The 16806-nt window shown below is 39.5% G+C and overlaps 1 protein-coding gene across 1 annotated transcript; it reads left to right on the top strand.

The window, feature by feature from the left end:
- Positions 1–834: 834 nt before the first annotated feature.
- On the top strand, positions 835–12778 carry SLC25A46 (solute carrier family 25, member 46; the record flags this gene model as incomplete). Its single annotated transcript, XM_010158644.1, has 8 exons — positions 835–857; positions 1680–1722; positions 4286–4343; positions 4836–4913; positions 5623–5723; positions 8377–8433; positions 8891–8948; positions 12036–12778. Coding segments are annotated over 8 exons (997 nt in total), but the record flags the coding sequence as incomplete, so codon positions are not given.
- Positions 12779–16806: the final 4028 nt, after the last annotated feature.

Here is a 16806-nt window from a genome sequence, read left to right as displayed (position 1 = left end):
GCGTTGGAGCCGCGGGTTGGCGATGCTTAAGCGCCAGGAAAAAAAAGTTACTTAGAAAAAAAGACGCTTCTCCAACTCCTGTTGCAGTCCTGCACCCGCTTCACTGTGTAGCACCCCGTAGCTACACGCAAATATGATGGAGAGTGCCAGAACGTACCCCGCAGTTCCTAGTTAAGCAGCGTGTGGTCGGCTCCCTATTCATGTAAACGATATCCTGCAGAAATGTTCCCTTTTCTGTAAGGGCAGGAAGTACCTTCAGGTCTTAACAGTGTATTTTGTTACTTGGTCAGTGTTGATGTTTCAGGCTTCTTTGTCTTCTGGCTGCTTTATTGTTACGTTGAAAAAGTACAAGGGGTGCTGCATGATAGTAAAGGAACCGTGGAAGTGGTAGAGCTTGAGGGAGCATATGCATCCAAGTGTTTCCCAGTAACTGTTTGGAAACAGGTCAGAAAGCCTCAGAACTAGAGTGTCATTTTAAGTCTTTGTCCAATTGAGGTGAATTAAGAGAAACTTCCTAAATTTAGGCTATTGAACATGATCTGCTTTAATTAAAAGGATGTTCTGGAGCAGTTTATGTACACTTGAGTATCAAAGTTTTATGAAAGATTAATTAAGATTTAATTGTATTAATGGCTTTTTTTTTAACCTGTAGTGCAGGGTTTATGTTCAAGTCTTAAAATGAGTACAACCCTTAGCTGGACTTTTATCCATGCAAGCACTACTTAGCGATTCTTAGATACTTGGACTCTGCCTGGTTCTGTGTCCTATCTGTTCATGGAGGGTATGTTGATTCTGCATTTTGGAGGCCTGATACGGAGTTGCTCTATCACTGAGTACAGCTTCTGCAAGTGGAGAGGGTCTTATCATTCCCCTTAGGAGGGTTGTCACGCCTTTGTGGAGCTCTGCAGAAGTTGCTGTCATTACCCATGTTTACAGCCCCCTTGCACCCTGTAGACTGAAGGGCTGAGCATTAGTTTCCAGTTGCTGTTGCAGTTCTGAAGTTAAAAATCTAATCTGATAATTCCCAATGTGTAAATGTCTGTCTAGTAGCAGGCAACAGGGAATTGAACCCATTACTCTCCTTGCAATTTTAACAGTTCTTTAGTAACCTGATTTTTGCAAAGGAGTGGGGGTAAACAGCTGCCTTGACAATGTGCACCATGATGATGTTTGTTGTTTTGTCATCATTGGCATTTTGTGTTACTTTTCCCAGAGTTTCTCTCTTCTTGCTGTTTTTCTTTTTAAAGTAAATTTCACTTCAGATATCTAAATTTACGTTTCAGAATTATTGTAAACTGTCATGGATGCTAACTAGTGGTTGGTTTGAGGTAGGCTTTTGGTTTTTTGGGTTTTTTTTAGATACCAAAATACACTCTCTTTTTCTGTTTGCTTTTCTCTTTTTTTTTTTTTTTCCCCTCTGTAGCTGTTTGAAGGCAAAAATTTATTTATAAAAGTATGTACAAGCTCAAATGCAGCCCAAAGTGCAAATATTCTTGGGGGAGTAATTTTTTTTATATCCTCCCTCACAGAGTTGGCATAAATGTTGTCATTGAGTGATTGGAATTTTCTGAAGCAAGTACAGGGTAAAATTAGTTTTTCAGACACTTTGCATGACATTTGCTCCTGCTTTGCAGTTGACACTGCTGTATAATCTGTGTTCTTTTTTTTTTTTTTTTCAGAGCAGTTGAACAGATTTGCAGGCTTTGGTATTGGCCTTGCAAGGTAAGAGTTGTGTAATAATAAGCTTAGGATTTTTTTTTGGATGCATGCTCAATCACACTCGTGATCAGGTTTTTCTTGGTCAGTGTACTGATGCAACTTGTGAAAGGGTTGGAGATGGGTTTTTTTTTTTGTCTTCAAAAATTTAGGACTAAAATAAATTCTACTCCTTCTTGACCTGAATGTGAGACTTCTCAGAGCAAAGTGCTTCTCTCTTGAGAACATGGGAGTACTTGTGTCACTTACCTGCTTACACCAATATGGGAAACTGTTAGTTGAGATTCTTATACCCTACTTCTGCTGAAAGAGAAGGACTTTTTACTTGACCACCAGCCTGTCCTGATCCATACTGCATTGTTGTCACCCTTGATTCCCATCAGAACCTCTTTTAACCAGTTTGACTCACTAAAACAAGACAATGAAAGCTGGATTACTTTTTGCTTTTTCAGTTAGGTTGATTTACCTGGGAGTTGACTAGCGGTGGAAGCTAGCAGACACCAGCTAACTGGACTAGAGAGGGAACGGATAAATAAGGACTAGGAATGACCATTTCTGGCAAGTACTGAGTTGCCTAAATTAGACCATCCCATCTCATGAAACTGCCTGTCCCTCTTCTCTCACTGCTTTGCTTGCAGTGGCTCAGCTTGCTCATTCAGACCCCTCCATGACTCTCCTTTAGACCCCCCCAGTTTATTAATGTAGAGTTGATGGGGAAGGCAAAGAACTACACACACACATGCCCACACACCCAATGTGTAAAGAGGTGCTTGATTTCAACCTTACCAAGATGAAAGAGCTCAGGAGACTACCAGCAAAGGAGTAGAGCCATAGGGCAGGAACATGCTGATCTCCTTTAAGAGCAGAGAGATGCTAGCTTGGCTCACTTGTGCTGTTGAACTGTATGCTTTGATTTAATCAGTCATGACATTTTCACAGCCTGAACACCATGCCTGTTAAGACTAAAATGAGCATGTGGTTTTGGGAAAGAGAGCTGATCAACATTGTACCGTTGGCTGAGAGCAGTCCTCCCTGCTTCTGCATTTGTACCAAATCATGTGGCAGACGCTCATGATTCAAGACAGAATTCTTGTAGAAAATAACCAAAAGGTTAGTTTTTCTGAGGTTAGTTGAGTTGGCTACCAGGAGCAGTAGCTGGTAGCCAACTCAACTATAAATAGTATAAATAATCAATAAATAGTAGCTGGAGTACAGGGAAAGGTTCACTTTTTTCATAGTAGCAAGCTACTAATTAGCTCAATGTTTAGAATCATTGTAGAATGGTTTGGGTTGGAAGGAACCTTAAAGATCGTCTAGTTCCCCATGGGCCGGGACACCTTCCACTAGACCAGGTTGCTCAAAGCCTCATCCAGCCTGGCCTTGAACACTTCCAGGGATGGGGCATCCACAGCTTCTCTGGGCAACCTGTGCCAGCGCTTCACCACCCTCTCTGGGAAGAATTTCTTCCTGATGTCCAGTCTTAAATCTCCCCACTTTCAATTTAAACCCATTACCCCTTGTCCTGTTGCTACAGGCTGTCATGAAAAGTCCCCCTCCAGCTTTCCTGTCGGCCCCTTCAGGTACTGGAAGGTGCAATAAGGGCTCCCCGGAGTCTTCTCTTCTCCAGGCTGTATAAGGTCGCCACGGATCCTTCCCTTCTCGGGGCTGAACACCCCAAACTCCCTCCCAGTGAGCCTGTCCCCATGGCTCACTCCAACAGGTCCATGTCCTTCTTATGCTGGGGGCCCCAGAGCTGGACAGAGAACTGCAGGTGGGGTCTCACAAGAGCAGTATAGTCATACGGGAGTATGTTACGAAACTCTTACAAAACTGCGGTACTTTCCTGTGCAAGTTACTACTTGTTCATCCAGAGTAAAATCCCCATAAAAGACCTACCCCAGGTGGTCCTGTAGGTTGGTGGTCAGAGCTGTTACTTGGGATGTAGACAGAGCCTGAAGGTTTTGCTTTTCTGATCCATGTCCCAGGTTTGAACCACCTGCAGGTAAGTACTCTGATCACTCAGACACTTTGAGATGAAATGAGAAGTTTCTCTGCCTGGCTGTGACCAGGAATCCTATTTTAGAACTCTCTTCTGGACTTTTGATTGAAATACCATTTCTGGGGGTGGAGGGAGAGTTGGGTTTAGGCTACAGGATTTCCTGACCACAAAAATGTCAAGGGTTAGTACCAATCCTCTGGTCCTGCTAGGATCTTGATTCATGTGGTACGTGGAATTCACGTAACACTGTAAACTAATCCTCTCATAATTCTGGCTCTGGCCTGTTTATTCCCTTGTATTTTGCAGAGGGAAAGTTTAAGAAATTTGGTACATTGTTTTGCCTATAAAAATATGTACGTACTATATATGTGGACTTTTTCATAGTGGATGTATGTGTCGGGCTTTTGATACTTGTTACTCTCAGGTGGCCATACAAAATGCCTCATTAATTTAATAGATAATATATAATTTATCCAAATACTTATCTAAGGTTGTTTTAGAAAAGGCTTGTTGCTTTTCGCCTAAATTTACAATAGCCTCTCATGCTTTAAATACACCTTTCTTTTAAAGCCTATTTACAGAAAATGTGTTGGCACACCCTTGCATTGTTCTACGCCGTCAGTGTCAGGTATGTCTCTTATATTACCTCTTCCAGTCAGAGCTCTTTTGTACTGTTTTATTTCTGTGTTTTCATAATCTGTAGAATATAAGGAAGCTTTACAATTGCCAGGGACAGGCTGCTTCATTAGCATGTTTTCATTGTAGCAAACATGTTTTCTGTTTTGAAAATCTTGAACATTCTTACTCATTTTTGTTTGGGCAGTGGAATAATAATTACAGCAAGTAAGTGTTTCGGAGTTTGCAGGCAAAGTCCCAAATCCCCATTTCAAAGCAGGGTGCTTTGTTTCCAGTATTTTCTGCTTTATGCTTTCTTTATTGTTTACATTTTCAGCATACAAATACAAGTTCTGCCTGTTGCCTTAAATTTAAGTGAGAATTTATTCATATTTTGGTCACTATAGCTGACCTTAATGTCCTTATTTTGGAAGTGCATTTTCCTTTAGAGTTGAAACATCTGCAAGTGTGTTTATAAAACTGCCATTATTTATATTTTTAACAGGTTAACTATCATGCTCGGAATTATCATCTCACTCCATTTACTATTGTCAATATTATGTACAGCATCAATAAGACACAGGTCAGTATTTGGGTGGCAGGACGTATCTGAGCAGTGAAGGTTACTGTAGCACATACGTATGCTGACATCTCTAACTTCTTCTGTAAGTGGTGGTTAAAAACATGGCCATTGTAAGGGTTTGTTATTTTTATGGTTGCAGATACGTTTCAAGAAGATAATTGTTAAAAAAAAAGAAAAACTAAGTATATTACTTAGTGGGGAAGATTTACAGATGTTAGAAAACAAAAGGTCTCTGAAAGGAATTTGTTGAATTAGGATTCTAAAAAATAATTAATGTGGTTAAAGAGATTATCTGAATGACTACATCCAAAGATAGTATTGCATGAATTTCCAGTTCTGCACGGGAATGGCAGTCCTGGATCTCAGATCAGAAAATAAGAAAAGACTGTGTGATTTTTTACTGATGTGCTTTAACATCTCAAGCTAATTTTCTGCATAGAAAATAGCGTTAAGTTTATGGTACAGACTATTAACAGTCAGAGATGCCTCCAGAATTGTTGACAACTGTTTGAAGTGATTGAAGAACAAAAGGTTCTTCAGAGTTGAAAAGTTATTTGTCCCCTGAATTTGGAGATAATCAAGTTTGACGGTAGAATGGTAGCACTGTGTGACCTGAATTTGCTGAAATCTTACAAAAATTAGTAAGTTGAAAAAATTTTGGAGTTTTATGTTGCATGAATCAAAATATGTTGCATAATTCAAAACACAGGGTCCAAGAGCTCTCTGGAAAGGAATGGGCAGCACTTTCATTGTTCAGGGCATAACCCTGGGAACAGAAGGCATCATCAGTGAATTTACACCTTTGCCAAGGTATTGCATGGGGTTTTTTGGAGGTTTTTTGTTTGGGGTTTTTTTTTTTACTGCTTCTAACAAATTGATCATCATTTGTTGACTATTCAAAGTGTTAGAAATGTAATTTGAAAAATGTTACTTAATTAGAACAGTCAGACGTTGAATAAGTGGTTTCAGCACATTGTGCTTGTCTTGGCAAAGACAACCTTGTAATTAATGAAGAGTAAGATGCTTTTTGGGAGCTTTGTATGTTTAACATATCTGCCTGGTGGTCTGAGTATAGAAATAACGTAGCAAATTGTTCTTCACTGTAATAGCAGAATTCATAAGGCTCTTGTGTTTTCCTTTGTATTGTGTGGTATAAGCAAATACGACGTCTAAAGTAAAAAATCCTAGTTTCATTAACATAAATACAGAAAACTTATATGGCTAATGAGCCAGCACTGGTATCTTGCCTCAACATTGTTACTGGCTTTGGTAGGTGAGAGAACAGAATGGCATGCATTAGTAAACAAGAAAACATGGTAACTGACAGTCTGCATGGCTGTCAGCTTTGCCTTCTCTTCTGCTTTACCAACAAGTATATGTATATTGTTCAGTATTCTCATTATAAAGGGGTTACAGATAAAATTGAGTGACTTTAAGGAGATACAGTTCACTGTGTCCACCTTCAGCTATAGAAGTTTAGTAATATGTTTTTATTTTAATTTGTGACTCTGCCTTCTTTTAATGCTGAACTGTAACTCCAGGTTTATGGTAGAACATTGTGATGTTTTTCTGCTTTGAGACACCAGTCTGATAAAGAATTTTTCTCTCAATACTTTTTGTCAGTGTTTTGTTTCGTCGTGGTCCAGAGCTAACAGTAAGGGCTGACAACAGGTATATGTTGTCAGTGTTGTTATGGGTATTTTAAGAGTAAGTAGGTTGTGTGAGAGAGTTTTTGTATAAAGTAACTAAAACTTGTAGTGACGTGCAAGGAGACTGACAGCTAATCAAAACTTAGGAATAGATACTAGCAGTTGCAGGGCATGCACTGAAGCCAGTAAAATGATGAAGACCTGTCTTAGAAAATATATGAGGGAGGCAGGCAAATAGTTGTGTTAAAGGCTGGTTAAGTTTGAATGGGTGGAGAACTGTGGCTGGAGAACTGTGTTAGCTTTCAGGAGAGACAAGTGCCTGGTTTTAATGTGTGGACAGAGACCCAAGTCCTTAAGGGGCCTGGAGCTGACCTGGTTTTAAAGATAACAAACGTAGGCATGCTTACCAATAAAAGTAAGTCTTCTGACATTTGTCAAAAGCATTTTGTACTTTAATTGTGCCAAGTGTGCATTTAAGCTTTTTGGCCTGCTCTGTCTCATACATAACTGAAATTCCCAAGTATATGCTTTCCTCCAAGCTTAACGTGTTTTTAAATACCACTGCAGGGGATGCTGAAGTTCATGAGTGATGATACGGTGTTTATATTTTCATAATTCTAATTTCTGCCCAGTGTGAGCTAGGGATTTCTTGTGGTCCTGTTCAGTGGTTTGAAAAGAAACAGTCCTTTCTGCTAGTAGCTGCTCATTCCTTCCTCAGGACTAACCCCCATCCTTGTGCCAACACAGTATGTACCTAGTGGACTGACAGGTTAAGTTTCACAGATTGGTTTGTCTGGGTTCATTGTTGACATCTCTTAAGTATTGTGGCTGAGTGGATATGATCCAAGTGTCCAAAATACATGGGTGTAAGTGATCTTACCTTCCTCTTCTGTGACTGCCCTATGTATTTAGGAAAGCGATAGCTACTACTAGCACACGATCCTTCAGAATTCAGTTTCCTTTCTTGGATTAGAGCTGTAACTACAGGCAGTGGATGAGTTCAGTTGCTGGACAAGAATTACAGCTTGTTATTAAAATGCATAGTCTACTGTGTCCAACATTTCAGACAGAAATATCTTTACCTGATAGCTAGAGTATTTACCAAATGTATGTTACCTTGAGTTAGGTGCAATTACATTTTCTTTCAGGTGGAACATACTTCATATTTTGAAGTGTGCAAATAGAAAATACTAGTTTAAGTGATTTTTTTTTTTTAAGTCATCTTTGTGTTCAGCACGTGGGTTTTCTTGTGGTTTACTGTGGTGTGCTATAGACTGGTTATAAGCTACAAGACTTGAGTAACATCCATATAGAATTACTCTGCAGCTGCTGGTCTGACGTGTTGTACTTGATGTGGTTTTGTCTAACTGCGTCAGAATGTGATTTAGGTTTTCAGGAAAGAAACAACAACTGGGTAAACAGTAACCTCAAATAGAAAATGCATAACCAACCCAAAATATAATAATGTATGTTGATCAAGGAAAAATACTGAGATTTTAATGCAATATTCCCTGAAAATGTCTTGAAGGGTTAGTATGTAATGATGCAAACCACTAAAGCCAGTAACTGTGAGAGCTATGGACACCTTTTTAATAATGGAAAGCTTTTTTGATAGAATATCTAACAGGCCCAAATAACTTCTAAAACTTAGGCATGTTATATTAAATGTGTAGCTGATATGTCTTTCCACATGGGAAATCCTGCAGTATAAACAGGTAAACAGCAGTATGAAAACTGGATGTTGACACACATGGAAGAAATACTTGAGAATGACATGCTCTTATCTATATTAAGGTAAATACTTCTCTTTTTAGGGAGCTTTCACATAAATGGAACCTCAGTCAGATAGGTGGACACCTTCTACTCAAAGGGTATGTACTACCTTATGTCTTATTATCTAAGCATTAATAAAACTACTAGATGTACATTAGTTTAATCTGCAGCTATGGTACTTGACAGGGTGCCAATAACAATTCTTTTTTTTTTTAACAATCTTGATTGCATACACTGCTTTCACAGATTATTTTCTGTTACTAAATCCCTGTGTCTGTATGGAACCTGGCTAATTTAAAGGATTAGATTCTTTTAGTAAGTAAATTATAATATTAGACACCTGAATCAGTCTGGTCACACAGAAATAGAATTTAACAGATTTTCAGACTGAAACTTAGCTTGACTAGTTAATGTGCATTTTAATAATTGAGTTATGGATTGCTAGTTTTGTCTCTGACATGACCTGGTAGATAACTTCATCAACTTTCAGGTGCATATTTGGCTAAAATTATGGTATTGTCATGATCTTAATTCTTGTCTTGTTAATTTTTACAGTTTAACACATGTGATAGCAATGCCTTTTTATTCTGCAAGCCTGATTGAGACTGTACAGGTAACTTGCATATATTTACAACATTTTAAAAGATATTGTTAGTCTCTTTATAGATCAGCAAATGTGGAGAATTGAGTCTTTGGCTTTGGATTCAGGTTATGTTGTGGTAGTTTTATTTGTTTTGCTAGAGACTATACCACTTATTAACTGAGACAGAAAGTATTTACTGTGGTGGGTATATTAATTGTAGTATCTTAAGTCTAAATCTAGAATCAGAAAGGACGTTTCATATAGATAGTTGGAATATATTGTTTATGGAACAAGGACAAGTTTCATCTGTATGCTCTAGCAGATAAGCTGTAAAGACGTTTTTCTCATGTAAAGGTTTTGGAAGGCTTGCTAGGCAACTTGTTGCAGTGACCTCTTCCCCTATAAAAACTATAAAGCTTTTCCAGTAATTCAGCTTTGTTTTGCTAAAATACTGAACTCTACTATTTTCAGGACTACTTTCATTCACTCAGCGTTTTGCTTTTAATTTTCATCTATTTTCTCCTTAGCCATGAAAATAAATATCTGGACCTGTCACTTAAGATACAGCTTCCCTTGTTCTGTAATTGTCCAGAGTAACCTGTAGCACTGTACTGCAAATTGACTTTCAGGAGTGGTTGCACCTCTTTGAGGAGGAGTCAGGGTTTAGCTTTGCAGAAGTGCTCCAGGATAATTTTTCCAGCTAGGTCTGTATAATGAGGAGCTCTTAATTAACGTAATAGTATCTTTGTGCAGCTAATAGAACATTTACTGTAAAGTGAGCTTTTGTAATGGGTGGTGGAGGGTAGTCACTCTCCTGTCATTCAGTCATCAAAATAATTTTCATTAATAGCATAAGGAAGTTGTAAGTACTGTCAGGACTGATTCAGATCCAGCTGTTTAAACCTACAGTTCAGCTCCTAGTACATGTCTACAAAATGCCACTTTTCCTATAGAGAAGAGGCAAACAAGGCTAACGTACATTTTCTTAGTTTCAGCATGTACTTTAGAGGCAGGTGCTCTTAAGGGATAGGATTCTGCTGTGTGCAGAGGATCCAGGTTTAAAGGGCCCAGTAGGTACCAGGAGGGCTGTACTGTCTGAACTGGCCACGTCATGGACTAGCAGTACAGGTGAGATTAAACTTCTGTACATGGGGGTATGCAGATAGACTCCCAACAATATTCTCTAAGGTTACTCTGTACTTAAGAAACCCTCTTCCTCTCTTCCATTGGATTATTTAGAAAATAATGTTCCATAAATCCAGCTGGAGTGGATCTCTGAGCTTGTGGAAGCCATGGGAAGATTTAGCTGATCTCATACTGGGAAGCTGACTTAGGAAACTTCTTATGTCCTGGCGACTGGCTTTACCCTGAGCATACCATAATCCTGGAACTAGAAACAGTGGTAGAATATTGTTCATGTTTATTGAGTTCATAGCAGGCCAGAGAATGGAGCATTTTATTCAGGTAGCTTGCTGCTTGTGTTTTTGTCAGAAAGGATGTTAGCTGCATTGTTGGACATTAACATATTTACCAATAAATGATATGACTCGAATTAGAGCCTGTCTTCTGTTTGCAAAATAGGTCATAAAGTTTCTTTGCTAGAAAGCAGCTTAATAGGGAAATGGTCAAAAATCCAAACCAGCATGACCCCCAGCCTTTTAGACAGGTGATTGTCGCTGTAAAGCATTGCTCATGAAAACAATTCCACTGAGATCTGAGGGGGTTTAGGCTTAGTCAGTCCAGCTGTGTGCAAGTACTTTACTCAGTAGGTGTATGTATGCTGTATGAAATGTATTTTCCAGTTCCTGGAAGCAGCATCGTGACCTCTCTTATTACAAACACAACAGAGGTAATTATAGTATTTGTGAGGGTTTTATTTACACTGCATTAATGAGTGCAGGAAGGCAACTTGGCCTGTCAGGTTTATATTATATTCCTGTGCTGCAAGAGGACAATGGCCAGTAACAAGCTGTAAAAGTTAAAGACACAGGGATTCGTTACGAACAGTTTTATATTAACTTTGTTTGTCTTACTTCTGGTAAACCATACTGTTCAGCACAGTTTGACACAATCCTCCAAGTAAATATATTTCATCAGAATAGCTGTAAATGGTAGAAATTTGTAGCTGTTTTTTGTATTTAACATTTCAAACCACATGATGGCGTGTTTGACAAAAGCAAGTGCAGTGACTATAGTGATATATAGGAGAAGAGGATTCAGTAGAGGTTGTAATGCTTTAACTTGTGCTTAAAGCCTGGAACGGTGTTATATTCTCAAGTATTTGAACTATTTCCCCTTCTGCGCAGACTGCCCACGACAGCTTTGCAGGCTGTTAGTCCTTCCCTAGAGTACTGAGGAATGTTGTGTTGGTTTATCAGGACACAGCCAGCGTGAACTCAGAGACTTGAGCGCTTCCAAATCCTGAATTCCTGGTTGTAACAGAGATGATAAAACATTGAGTTTGTATAAGAATTAGAAGGGAAAACGGTGTCTTTAGCTTAATCATACAGTCATAGGTGGAGTGTAACAGAGTAAATAATTACCAAGTGAATTCTTTATTTTCACTACATGAACAATGTAATTAATTTTTTTTTAAGAGGCAGCATCGGTAAAGAGTGCTAATTTAGATGCAGATAATGGAATGGAAAGGTCCAGAGCTGAACCTATTAATTCAAATTGAAAATAATCTTTCAAGTTAACTTTAGTTATGGAAGGCGGCGTAATGCACACTGAAGTTCAAAGACTAGAGTTACAGTCTTTAAGGAAAAGGACTTAGTTAGATAACTAATTCCTGTCATTTTGCTCTGGAAGTAGGTGTTTTTAGAACATGTCTGTTTTGCAAACTGTTATTTCCAGCAGTAGGCTGAAAATTAAATTTCTTTGGGAGCAACACAAATGGCTGGAATGTACTAAGATGGGTTCAGTTTTTAAAAGCAGGTTTACCTGAATGCTGTTACGTGTGAGAGCAAAGAATTTGTGTCACTGTAGCTGTGTAGGTACGATACCATGCAAGTGTTTAACACTCTTACAAACTTCATCAGTGAAGGTGTCAGAGTGGATGTCAGCCTGCTGGTGAAATGGGCAGCGCAAGCTCTAACTATTCCGTTGTGCTTGTAGAGCGAAATCATTCGAGATAACCCTGGCATCCTGGACTGCGTGAAAGAAGGAATCGGCAGAGTTGTGGGCTTGGGAGTACCCCATAGCAAGCGTCTCCTTCCTCTGATGGTCTTGACTTTTCCAACTGCCCTACATGGAGTTCTTCACTACGTCATCAGTTCCATCGTCCAGAAGCTCGTTTTGTTTTTTCTGAAAAGGGATAGTTCCCACAACCTTCCAACTGAGAGCTCCACTTCTGTGCAGAGCATGCTGGACGCGTATTTTCCGGAACTTATTGCTAGCTTTGCTGCTAGTCTCTGTGCTGATGTCATGCTTTATCCACTGGAGACAGTTTTACACCGCCTTCATATTCAAGGGACACGCACAATAATTGACAATACAGACCTTGGCTATGAAGTGCTTCCAATCAATACTCAGTATGAGGGAATGAGAGACTGCATAAATACCATAAAACGGGAAGAAGGCATGCTAGGTTTTTATAAAGGGTTTGGAGCTGTTGTAGTACAGTATACCTTGCATGTGGCAGTTTTACAGCTTACCAAAATTATTTACTCGATGCTGCTTCAAAACGTCTCTTAATCTGTTCAGGTGTGGATTTAGCACTGTGGACATGATTGACTTACTAACCTAATTATTCTTTCAAGCTTCTTAGAACAGGAAGTTTGAAGAATCCGCCCTGCGGATTCTCCTTACACTGTAAAAGAACTTGTTTTAAAAATGGGGATATAGATTACTAAGTGTAATTAAAAATAAAAAAGTACTGTTTAAAATTGTAGACACGAACTTAAGTAGGCATAAATGTCGTAATGTAAAGGTAGATAGAAGATTTCTTACTTTGCTGCAGCGTGGCAGAAGACGACAAAGGGGAATCTTGCCTTGTGCAAAATAACAAACACTTAAGTTTGGGCGAAGTTGCACAGAATGAAAATTTTGCTGTCTTGCAGTTTGTTTGCAAGGCTTGCAGTAACTAAAGCGTGTGAATAAAGCGACTTAGAAACTGATGTGTGCATGTGTAAGTGACATTTTTGTCGACTTTCCACTCATATCTTCAGGGTTTAGTTTTATTTTGCTACTTCGTATAAGAGTAGAATAATCTTAGAGATGTATGTAGTGTCAGTGTTCAAAGTGTATAGAAAGCCTAAAAAATTAATTGGCTATTTCTAGAGTTTCTCTTTTGTTAGATCAAAGGTATGAGTGCAACTATCTACTACTCAGCACCACTGTCCTTCATTTGAAGTCTCTCTGCTGGATGAGATATTTTATGGAGCAGAATGAATTCTGTTTAAATGCAAGTGAACTACTGAAATGTACAATTTTTGCCCTCTTTCCGTAGTAAATCAAGACTTTTAGACTGAAAATGTGTTTCGATCGCTCTAAATAACTTAGTCCTTCTTGGATTCACCAGTAAATTTCATGAAAGTTTGGGGCAGGGGGAAGGAATGATTTTTAGCAAATAAAACAAGCAGTGATATAGAGTCACTTTTAAATTGTGTGGAAGTCTGCTACCTTTTTCAAACTTCCATGTGGTGTGTCTATCCTTGTGAATACTGTAAATTGATGTGCATTTTAATCATTAGTCACTGTATAGTAGTTATCACTAACGAAAAGTAGTCATGGCAAAATAATGAAAAGGTTCTGCTGTTCATAAGTTCCGACTTGAAATAATTTGCGGGTCTGCTTTGCTGTTACTGATCTCACTTTCATGTATTTTGAATGCCTAACTGTTGAAATGGAAAGTATAGTGAACTTGGGACCTGGTTTTGTTTTGAAATATCGTTAATTGCAAATTCAGTGTATAGAGTGGAAGCAATGAAATAAAATGAGAATTCGCTGTAAATATTTTGAAGTAAATCACTGAAGAGGCACGTAAAGAAATCCCGATTTGTGTGTTATATTTTATTGTACAGACCTCAGAGCGGCTTTTTCAACTTCCTCAGCTTTGCTAAGTGCAAGAACACATTGAATTAAATGTGGGTAAAATATTCAATTCCTGGCTTATATTTTTATAGTTTCTTCGAGTGTGAAGAGAGGCGTATCAGAGATTCATCCAGACTAGAAAGGATTTTGGCAGATCGTGTGGTCCAAATTCCTGCTCTCAGCAAGGACAGCATTGACTTCAGAAAAGACTGTGCAGGCCCTTGTCCAGTCAAGTTTTTAATTCCAACTTAGAGTACACAAAACCGGTCTCCAAAGATGTTAAGTTCAACTGGAGCCAACTATCCCATCACAGTTGCCTTGAAGCAGTAGCCAAGTGCCTGGTGGAGACCCAACACTTGCAGATGTATCGGTGGAGTTGGGCAATAATGTTTTTCTAGGAATGAAATTTCAGGGAAGGCATTTTGTCACACAAAATGGAGGACGTGCCTTTATGCCTTCTACAGGAGCGGAGGTAGCAGGTTCTCAGAACGGCACCAGGTACGCTGCCGGAGCGTTCGCCTGTGTGAGACGTCCTTGCTTTCATCGCCGAGGGTTTTACGGTTGTAGTCTCTGCCAGAGTCTCGGATCTGTAACTTTAGACGGGGAATGAGGAAAATTGCTGTCAACTCACAGCAACTGTTCTGCGGTAGGAAAGCCGTTTGCTTTGGGCTGTTCTTTTTTGGTCCTCTTCCCATCAGTTAGCGTGAACATGTTTTGATTCTTCGTGTGTACTTGCTTCACCTTCCAAAAGAAGTAATACTCTGCTTGGTGCGGAGTTGCTATTTTTACCCATGCAAGTAAATGAGGAGTGGAAAAAAATCGGTTTTAAGCTTTTTAATCAAAATTGTACCGTTAATCTGTTTTGGTTTCTCTTTCATCTTGGTACCCGATATTTAGCTCAAATGAGTGATCAGTAGGTGGTTTTAACGACATACCGCTGAAAATTACAAAATACTGAATTGCTGTAGAAATTGTTTTTCTGGAATACAGAAAATTATTACACGCGCCGATCTTCCTGATGCAAACTTTTTTGTACATTGTTTTTCTGACTTTTTTCATTCGTAAAGAAGAGACCTGATTTCGAGAAGATAAGTGTTACTGAAAAAAGACAGATTTAGTGTGATGTTCCCACCCAGTGAAGAATTTACTTGGCTTCTCGTTCGTGCCTCGTAAAAGGCAAAGCCTTGAGGTGGGGTAACTGACGGTAGACCAGGCAGGAGACCTTGAGACACGGGGCCTGCTGGAAACCCTGCCTGCGTTGTTTCACAGGCTGCCTCACAGATCAGAGGTGGCTTTTGGTTGTGTTAGAAGAGCTTTTTGGATCTAGAGTTGGTGCGAGTTCTGCGCTCTGCCGCGAGGTTCCAGGTTGGTTCCTTTCAGTGGATCTCCTTGGGTGCACCCGTGGGTTGGTTTGGCTCTGGGGCCTGTCCGTAACACTTGGGGCGTGCAGGCGTGCTTCACACATTTATGCAGAATTGGTAAAACCCGGTCGCAGATTACATGTTGACATGCTGTTCTTAGCTATTCTGAACCCGGCAGCAAGTTCGAAGCTAGTGTGTCCTTCTTCCTGCTTGTTCCGTCTGAGATGGTCACTCAGCTGGACACACGCCTTCAGCTACAAACACAACGCACATGATGGGGTCGAGGCCTGTCTCTGCATTGACACACAAGTTTTTTTGCTTTGCTCTAAGGTTTTTGTTGGTGTAATCTGGGGCTCGCAGGGGTCACTTTCGTACTACCCTTTCAGGGATATCCAAGGAGAAGAGGTCACGCTATATTTTTGAACTAAGTGGTCGTTGCAGCGAGTTTGGAGCAGCCTGTGATAGCAGTGTTCCCTCACCTGTATGGGAAGAGAGGTGGTAGCGAAGGGTGGACAGACCGTTTTTCTGGTTTTGTTTCAGATGATGTAGTAGGTGTCTCCAGCAGGGGCAGAAGGACCTAAGACCTTTATTTAATCAAGACCAGTGGCATCTGTATTTTAAAAGCAAATCTGGTTTTAAGGAGCTGGCTAAAACTGTATTTTCACTTCTTTTTTGGTGGAATAAAGATAATTTGGTTTTTCAGCACTCCAGTCTCTCCACAGACAGTGGGAAAATTGTGAGCAAAATCTGAGAATGGGAAAGAAGCCATGTTGAAAATGGAATGTAGAAATTGCCTAAAAATGCAGTTAAACAATACTCAACAATTAATGTTCTCACTTGCAACAAATTAATAAAGTAGAAACATCCACATGTTAGTATTTATGTAGGGTTTCATTTGGAAGTCTATTTCTGTCTTTATCTTTCCAAAGGTGTTTTTAAAAAGTTAAAATCATGAAAAGTTTTAAGCCAAACATACCCTTTTTTGCCCTGTGATACTCGGAAACTAGCTCAAATAAAGCACCAGTTACTCTTTCAGCTTTTTCAGTAGGAAGAAAGAAAAAAGCCATCAACATCGTACCTTCAAATCAGGGCACCTTTTCAATGGATGTGGATACCATCCTAAGCAGTCTACTACTGCAGTTATGGATTATTATTTTATTATTATTGTTATTCAAACTGCTAACGAGTTGGCTGCAGTATGCATGCATTGCCTGTGGCAGCTTGAGCTGAATGACATACGTTATCACTCTTGTTTCCAAAGCGTCAGGACACAATGTCACTTGCACCCACCAAATTAATAAAATTAGAAGGAATGGTTTAGCTGTTACCTGGATTTCTGAGTCTTGCTCTTATTTCACAGTCTTAAGCCTAACACTAAGGCAAGTCCAGAACAAAAGGGCTTGTTGGGCAGGACTTCACCCTGTTCTGCGTAGGCCATTCATGTCTTTGCCCATTTCTAGAGGCAACAGGATCACTGCCAACCTCATGGAGTT

This window comes from Eurypyga helias, unplaced genomic scaffold (assembly GCF_000690775.1).
Source record: "Eurypyga helias isolate BGI_N326 unplaced genomic scaffold, ASM69077v1 scaffold45809, whole genome shotgun sequence".
NCBI classification, from domain to species: domain Eukaryota; kingdom Metazoa; phylum Chordata; class Aves; order Eurypygiformes; family Eurypygidae; genus Eurypyga; species Eurypyga helias.
This window is presented reverse-complemented; position numbering and strand designations above follow the sequence as displayed.